Source organism: Lactuca virosa, chromosome 5 (genome assembly GCF_052849685.1).
Source record: "Lactuca virosa cultivar CGN04683 chromosome 5, Lactuca_virosa_CGN04683_v6, whole genome shotgun sequence".
Classification (NCBI taxonomy): Eukaryota; Viridiplantae; Streptophyta; class Magnoliopsida; order Asterales; family Asteraceae; genus Lactuca; species Lactuca virosa.
In genome coordinates, this window is record NC_136430.1 from 398,392,142 (window position 1) to 398,401,237 (window position 9,096).

Here is a 9,096-nt window from a genome sequence, read left to right on the forward strand (position 1 = left end):
CTGTCGATGACCAAAACGCGTATAGAATTCTCACTTTAGATATTACTCGCCCAATAAAAATTTGCTACAAAACAAAATCCGTAACTTTTATCTTGCACCGAGGTTTTGAAATTCAGTGTTCCATTCGTTGATTGATGCCACACATGATGTAAAATCATAAAGATTTAAAGAGGGTTGATTGATGCTTATGTGAATCACACACCATATGTGAATCTTTAGCCTTTGACTTGTAAAGCTAAAGGCAACGGGTTCATTAGTATGCAAATCATCAAAACAAAAATAAAATAAGTCCATGTTCCATTCGTTTTGGTTTCTTTTATTAATTGTGTTCCTTCAACTTAAATTCATTATTATTATTTATTATTGAAGTAAACACGTTTTGACAAATCTAGAAATTTAAAAAAATAGCCATCAATGAATCTATGAGGAGGGATGGCTACAACTAAAGTCTAAACACACAACGCTACACCTAGTCTCATAAATGAGATGAAATGAAATACTCCTCACCTTTTTCATTCATATATATGCTTCCAACTTCTCATAGTTTTCTATTAAAAACCTTCAATGGACATCGAAAAGAAAGACGAACAACCTCTCAGATCCTCTCCCCTCACCCACACTGACGAACCTCGACAGCGCAAACGCCGGAGATGCATCATCTGCTGCGCATCCGTCACCGGAGTTATACTCACCATTCTTCTAGTCCTCCTCATATTAGGCCTCACTGTCTTCAAAGCCAAGAAGCCCGTCATGACTGTTAATTCCGTCGCTCTCCAGGATTTAAATGTTTCTTTCCACACCTTTCCGGTTAGGGTTTCCTTAAACCTCTCTCTCGACCTTGGCATCTCCATTGAGAACCCTAACAAAGTCGGTGTAAAGTATAAGCCCAGCTCAGCCAGTCTCCTCTACAGAGGCAACGAAGTCGGTCAGGTTCCTATTCCCGCTGGAGAGATTGGCTCCGATGATACCAGGGAATTGAATCTCACGGTGACTGTTTTCGCCGATCGATTACTTTCCGATTCCGATATGTACCGGGATCTCCTCTCCGGTAACTTGCCGTTTACTACTTATACTAGGATCAAAGCTAAAGTTCGAGTGCTTTTCATTCATATTCACGTCACGTCTATCTCAACTTGTGACGTGAATATCGATATCGTAGGTAGACGAATCGCGAATCAAACCTGCAATTATCAGAACTCATTATAGCGATGTAGTAGATACGATATACATAGGTGAATTTTGTTGATTTGATTTGATTAGATTAGAGGTTTTTTTTTTTTTTTTTTTTTTTTTCTTAACATGCGTCTTCTTCGTCTGCCTGTGTGTTTTGTGTTGTTGTATGGAATAAAACTGTTGATGATTATATTTGACAAAATTGCAAAAATGGTCGTTGTGGTTTGTCAATTTCTGTGGTTAAGGTCCAAAAAAAAGTTTATTGGCAAAAAAATTCCTAATTGATGGTTTTGTTGTGGTTTTGGTCCCTACCTCGTTAAGTTTAACAGCATGCCTGTTAACTTTTGGCAAATGACGGATTTACCCCTGGTACTATTTCTGCAGTTTTATCTTTTTACCAAACTACAAGGACCTATTATGCAAATTTTCTTTTTCATTTTATTTAATTATTAAATAATTGAATTAATTTTTTCCTTTTAACTTTTTTCTTATTGTATTATTTTTTATTGGATTATTATATATTAATAAATATTATTTTTAATATATTATATTTATATATTAATAAATATTACTTTTTTATTATTAATTTTTTTTAATTAATTTTTTTTGAATTTCTTTTTTAATGCATTAATTCTTTTTTGTTGGATTATTATATATTAATAAATATTATTTTTAACATATAATATTTATCTTAGTAAGTGTTACTTTATTGGATTATTAAATTCATTTAATTAATTTTTTTAATTTTTTTATTTCGTTAATTCTTTTGATTGAATTATTATATATTCAAAAATATTATTTTTAATATAATTCATTTATATATTAATAAATATTATTTTTTTTATTATTAATTTTTTTAATTAATTTTTTAATTTCTTTTTATTGCATTAATTTTTTTATTGGATTATTATATATTAACAAATATTATTTTTAGCATATAATATTTATCTATTAGTAAGTGTTACTTTATTGGATTATTAAATTTATACATTAATTTTTTTAAATTTTTTTATTGCATTAGTTCTTTTTATTGGATTATTAGTTTAAATTTATTATTTTTATTTATAATAAATAATATTTTTTAATTGTTTTTATTTATTTATTTATTTTTTAAATTTCTTTCTTTATTGTTTCAAATAAAAATACCAAAAAATCTCACCCACCCCACATTCTCTAATTTATTTTAAATATTTGGAAGATAACATATTTTGGACAACACCACCACCACCACTCAGTCACAACAAACCACTATCGGGTCGTCTCCAACCCTGTTACTATATATATAAATATATAAGTTCAGTAATTATTTACGAAGTGAGATTATCGTGTGTATTTTAGTTTTTGTGTATTCACATATATCAAAATTTGTTATATATTTCGATAAACTTATGATTTTAACGTATGATTTTGACATATATAATTTCCCTAAAAATATTTCTACATGAATTACCAAATCTGAGTATTCATTACTAGGAGGTCGGCCAAACGAGTACCGAATAACGAGTTCTACAACTTTTTCACCACCTGTAGTGGATATGGTGGTTTGAAAACCCTCGATCTAACAATATCGTCATCGATGGTGGTATCTGTATTGAATGGTCGGCTGGAGGAAGTATGTTTTCTGGGATTTATTTCACATTGTATGGGTAGTCAACTGGTGTAGTTTTCGTCGAGAATGGCCGACTGTAGTTGATGATCGATGATTTCCAGCGAGATGATACGACGACGCAAGATGGTAAAATGCAACGAATGGAGGAGCTGACCCGGAGTGTTTGATATTTTTATTTAAAACAATAAAGAAAGAAATTAAAACAAAATAAAAACAATTAAATAAATATTATTTATTATAAATAAAAATAATAAATTTAAATGAATAATCCAATAAAAAGAACTAATGCAATAAAAAAATTTAAAAAAATAATTAAATGAAATTAATAATCTAATAAATTAACACTTACTAATAGATAAATATTATATGCTAAAAATAATATTTGTTAATATATAATAATCCAATAAAAAATAATTAATACAGTAAAGAAGAAATTAAAAAAATCAATTAAAAAAATAATAATAAAAGTAATATTTATTAATATATAAATATAATATATTAAAAATAATATTTATTAATATATAATAATCCAATCAAAAGAATTAACGAAATAAAAAAATTAAAAAAAAATTAATTAAATGAATTTAATAATCCAAAAAAGTAATACTTACTAATAGATAAATATTATATGTTAAAAATAATATTTATTAATATATAATAATCTAATAAAAAATAATTAATGCAATAAAGAAGAAATTCAAATAAAAATAATTAAAAAAATTAATAATAAAAAGTAATATTTATTAATATATAAATATAATATATTAAAAATAATATTTATTAATATATAATAAACCAATAAAAAAATAATACAATAAGAAAAAAGTTAAAAAGAAAAAAGTAATTAAAATAATTAATATATAATAATTCAATAAAATGAAAAAGAAAAATTGCATAATTGGTCTTTGTAGTTTGGTAGAAAGATAAAGCTGCAGAAATGGTCCCAGTGGTAAATCTGTCATTTGCCAAAAGTTAACAGGCATGCTGTTAAACTTAACGAGGTTGGGACCAAAACCGCAACAAAACCATCAAATAGGGACCTTTTTTGCTAATAAACTTTTTTTTGGACCTTACCCACATAAAGTGACAAACCACAGGGACCATTTTTGCAATTTTGTCTTTATATTTTATTGTAAAATGATGTATTCTTTCTTGTTGAAGTTCTTAAACTATTTTCACTTAAATATTATATATGTTTCCTATCATCTGGCACATATTACATACACAATCTTTTACACTTTATTCTTCTCCTTGACTAAACATTATTTCTTTCTTCAACCATGAACTTGTTATTGTAAAACAACCATTCTACTTCATTAACATTTTATTTGTTGTTTAGCTGCGACTGTAAAAGTTTTCTATAACTATTTTCAGTGAAAAAAGAAAAACATTCAAATCTTTTGCACAAACAAACGAGAGATTGAGAACTAGTCTAAACACAACCCAATCTTTGGAAGCGTCTAGTAAATTCACTAACATAAAACTCGAAACACACTTTCTACACAGCTTAAGACTAAGCAAAACACACATATTGTAAAATGTATATCAAACAGTATAATCACCAAGGTGATGATGACATTCTTCACTTGAAACCTCAAACTAGAAACTCAATCAGATAGATGATGTGGTTCAGAACTGAGATTTGTCGAGGCTATCAAAATAGGGATGATCCATAGCACCTTTGGCTGAGATTCTGTCAGCAGGGTCATATTTCAGCATTTTCTGAAAACAACAAAATCATGTAATCTCACCAAAAAAATAAATAAATCTTTTACGCAACTCAAAGAAAGAATTTGATGTTTGAGAGAAATATAGTACCGATAGAAGGTCGATCCCATCAGGTTCCAATGATGGAACAACACGTGCCAAATTCTGGGGCTCCCACCTAGGATACACATGCCAGTCCTTTAGAGATGTGACACCTGGCCACTGCTCCTCTGTTGGTGTTCCAAGCAACCTGCAACCACAAACCAAAAATGAAATAAAATCAATGTTGCCTTCTTCTTCACTTCATATAATAAATCCTTCAAGAATCACAGTTAGAAAAATGCAAAGAATTTGCCACCCTTCATGTTGTCTGGTTTGAGATAACAGAGAAACATATCATTTCATGTAAAGTTGTATGTATTAAGTATAAACCTGAATATATGAAGCAGTTGCTGGAACTCAGAATCACCAGGAAACAAAGCTTGCCTTCTTGCCATTTCAGCTGTCAAACATTATAATCAAGGTTATTTAATAACCCACAATGGACTACAATCAAGAAATAAATTAAAAGAATTTAGTCTTTCAATGTCATGTGGGTTTGTTCCTACTTGAGAAACTGGTATGAATACAGAATAACATATTATTTTAGAGATAATAACAAGAACTCCAAACAAAAAACAGTAATCAGCTAATATAACGAACAAGAACAAGAACAAAAGCAGACATTAATTGGGTATAAGAAGGTGGAATGAAAGGATCTGGAATTAATACTGACCAAAGATACAGCCAACAGACCACATGTCAACACCAGTGGAGTAATGAGTTGATCCCAACAAAACCTCTGGGGCTCTGTACCAAAGTGTAACAATCTGCAAACCAAAACATCAATTTTCACATTCCAATTCTAACCTAATCAACATCACTGAAGAAGAAGATGGCGAGTAAAACCTCATGAGTATAACTCTTGAGAGGAACAGTAAAAGTCCTTCCAAGACCGAGATCTGCAATCTTCAGAATCCCCTTTTCTTTGTCAACCAGCAAGTTTTGTGGCTTCAGATCTCTGAATTGTTTTTCTAACGATTATTAAATTAAACAAAATTAAAGGAGGAGATGGGAAGTAGATAAGTGGATACCTGTGAAGAACACCGTGACCATGGCAGTGGGCAACACCTTTGCACAATTGAAAAAGAAAGCTCTGGATCTGAGAAGAAGGGAGAGGGGAAGGACTAGGCCCCTTTCGATGGGAGTCGATGAACTTCTTCAGATCTGTGTCGAGATACTCGAAGACAAGATAGAGAAGGGGTTTGCCTTTATGGTGGATGTGTTGAACTCCGATTAGGCGGACGATGTAGATGGAGTTGGAGAGCATCTGGAGGAGGGAGATCTCGCGGAGGGCGGTGGGTGGAATGCCTTCCTCGTCCATCTCCAGACGGGTTTTCTTGAGAGCGACGAGTTGGCCGGACTGCATGTCTTTGGCTTTGTAGACTTTTCCATAGGTACCTTCTCCTACCTTCTCCAGTTTCTCGTACTTGTCTTCCATGGCTGATTGCTGAATGAGAGTGGATGTGAGATGAGAGGGATGATATAATTTGAAATTGAAATCGCAACGGGAGATTTTCCCTCTCTCGTGCAATTCGAATTCTTTCGCTTTTGGTTGGGCCCAAACCCATCAAATTTTCTCACCTCCAGGCTCTAGAATTCGACAGATAGACTGGATTCAGACTTTTGTATATCCAACAATAGATAGGAACCGGATATTTTCGATCCATGTTCGTTTATAGACTATCCGGTGCAGACAAATCTGATCCGTCGGATATTAATCGGAGATGGAAATTTGAAAACAATTTTTTTTTTTTTTTGTATTATAATGAAAATTCGATAATTTATATCCAAAATTGAAAAAAATAAAAATAAAGATAAATCTGACCCACCGAATTATCCAAAATCGAATAGTTTTTAACCAAAACCCAAATTAATGTGGGGATAATGATTTAGAATGGTAAGATAAGGTTGTGTTCATATTTAGTCATTGAAGTTATTTTTTGTTTATATATTACTATTAAACTTGTTTGTACTGTTCACATTACATCCTTATGACCGGTTGATCTAAGTTACATAGTTTAGTTTTATTCACATTTAATCCATTAAGTTTTTTTTGTTTGGATATTAGTAGGGATGAGCGTAGGCGGGTACCCGCCTCATTTGGCGAGAACCGGAACCGGCGGTTCCTAGAAAGTTAGAAACGGAACCGGAACCGCTCTAGGCAGTTCTTAATGTTTGGAACCAGTCCCGGAACCGGCGGTTCCGGTTCCGGGAGCGGGTGACCCGGTTAAATTAATTTTGTTAACTTTTGTTGATAAAACCGCAATTTAGTTCGATCTAAATCAAATCAATTTGGACCAAAGACGGACAAAATCGTATATTCTGAACCGGTCTAAGTAACACACATATTTATATGAAATAATATATATATATATATATATATATATATATATATATATATATATATATATATATATATATATATATACCGGTTCCAGCGGGTAGCGGTTCCGAAAAAACAGGAACCGGAACCGCCTTAGGCGGTTCCAGTTCCAAAACCAGCAGTTCCAAGGCTGTTCCGGTTCCAAAAACGGGTACCCGGTTCCGATGCTCATCCCTAGATATTAGCATTGAACTTTTTTGGATTGTTCACATATCATTATCAACTTGTTTGGACAGTTGGCATTACATCTAGGGGTGTTCATGGATGGTTAACCGAATCGAAAACATATTTCGGAAGGTTAACCAAGGCTATTGGTTTGTTAATTTCTTGAACCTAAACATAAACCGAAAAATCAGGTTAATCGGTATTTGGTTAACCGATTTTTTCGATTTGGTTATCCGGTTAACCAATTAACCAAATCTTCTAAAAAGAATGAATGACAATGAATAATCAATATAATTTGTTTAATTATATTGTTGCTTCTTTTAATAATGAAATTATGATGAATTATCAAATATCCATGGAATATGGAAAATAATATCGACCAATACAAAAAACGTATATTTTTAATTAATAGATAAAAGATAGTTAAATATTTAGTTATATATGTGAAATGGTGATGAAATGCAAATAACAAATTTAATCTATATCAACTTATATATATTTATAACAAATATTAATGTTGACCATTATTGGTTTAAAATGGAAAATGTAAATAATACGGTGATTATTAATTGTAACTAGAAATTTATAAGAAATAATTTGATATTAACTTAAACGACTAAACATAAACACTAGTTTTAAAAATAGAAAATAAAATTTTGTTTTTCGGTTAACCATACCTAGCAAAACATCGTAACCGAATCGAAAAATCAAAGATTTTACCGACTCGGTTAACCAAAACGAAAAATTTAAAAATATCAGTTTGGTTAACCTAAAAATTGGTACGGTTATTCGGTTTCATATATTCCCCTAAATTTACATCCTTATGACTTGGCAGCTTCGATCGTCTTCTATGTTGCCATTGAACCGTTTTTCAACTAGTCGGCATGAGAGGTGTTTCAGTTTGAGTTCGGACCTACTCAATCATTCAACTTCTTTAAACGGTCATAACTCATTCGTTTGAAGTCGGAATGTCATAATTTTTTCAACACATGTTTTTCTGTGTGTACTTTATTTTAGATTATATAAACAACTTATTTGGTTACATGTTGATTGAGTTACGAGTCCAGAAACATAAGGTATTAAAGCTGAATTTATTTTCAGCATTGAACAGTTGAACTTACTGTTTGAACTTCAATTTAGACTATATACACCTTATTTCTTTATATATTGGGTTAATTTTTGTTGGTTGATTTGGTATTATTCTAATCATTTGACCTCAAATTATTAACTAGTTGACTAATTGTACCAATTGAATAAGAAGATGCGTCGATTCCAACCAGTATTGAACCGAAAACTGGAACATACACCGAAATCGGTATAGTCTAACCAATCCAGTTATCGATTCTTATTATTAGTCTAAACGGTTCCAAGTCCAGTCTAGTTGCTCATCTTAGTTCCAACTAAGCATAACTGGCTTAGTCATATCTGACCAACTACCTAATAATACAAGGCTCATCAAACAATGAGATCGGTCCTAAAATGATCAACTCATTTCTCTAATGATGTGAATAAACTATTATAGAAAGGGTTAATGACTTATAAGGGTAACATAGTTTAGGTTTTATTCACATTTGATCCCTTGTGTTTTTTTGTTTATATATTTCCATTAAACTTATTTGGAATGTTCACATTAGATCTTTATGACCAGTTAAAACTTACACTAACCGATCATAAGGATGTAATGTAAACAATCAAACAAGTTTAATGGTAGTATTGTGCAAAAAATAACTTCAATGACTAAACGTGTACACAACCTAAACTATGTTACCCTTCTAAGTCATTATCCGTTTTTGAAATATATAAACAAGTGTAACATACTTAGCCATGTAGTTCAACAAAGTCGTTTGAATCTTAACTAGATATGTATAAATCATAAATGTCTCTTAATTAGAACAAAATGAATGGTATTATAAGAAAATTAATTACTATTGTGCAATGAGTATTTTGATGCATAGAA

General features: G+C 31.0%; 2 protein-coding genes across 2 annotated transcripts; one reads left to right on the forward strand and one right to left on the reverse strand.

The window, feature by feature from the left end:
* The first annotated feature begins 564 nt into the window (after positions 1 to 564).
* Positions 565 to 1,206, forward strand: LOC145113850 (late embryogenesis abundant protein At1g64065-like). The gene has a single exon (XM_079049902.1). It carries the CDS (start codon positions 565 to 567, stop codon positions 1,204 to 1,206), a length of 642 nt encoding a protein of 213 aa, XP_078906028.1.
* A 2,974-nt stretch (positions 1,207 to 4,180) lies between these two features.
* On the reverse strand, positions 4,181 to 6,173 carry LOC145110933 (cyclin-dependent kinase B1-1-like). The gene is made up of 6 exons (XM_079047247.1): positions 5,623 to 6,173; positions 5,438 to 5,549; positions 5,265 to 5,358; positions 4,922 to 4,991; positions 4,601 to 4,739; positions 4,181 to 4,504 (listed from the first exon to the last, which is right to left on the reverse strand). Exons 1-6 carry the CDS (start codon positions 6,027 to 6,029, stop codon positions 4,412 to 4,414), a joined length of 915 nt encoding a protein of 304 aa, XP_078903373.1. The 5' UTR covers positions 6,030 to 6,173; the 3' UTR covers positions 4,181 to 4,411.
* Between the last annotated feature and the right edge of the window lie 2,923 nt (positions 6,174 to 9,096).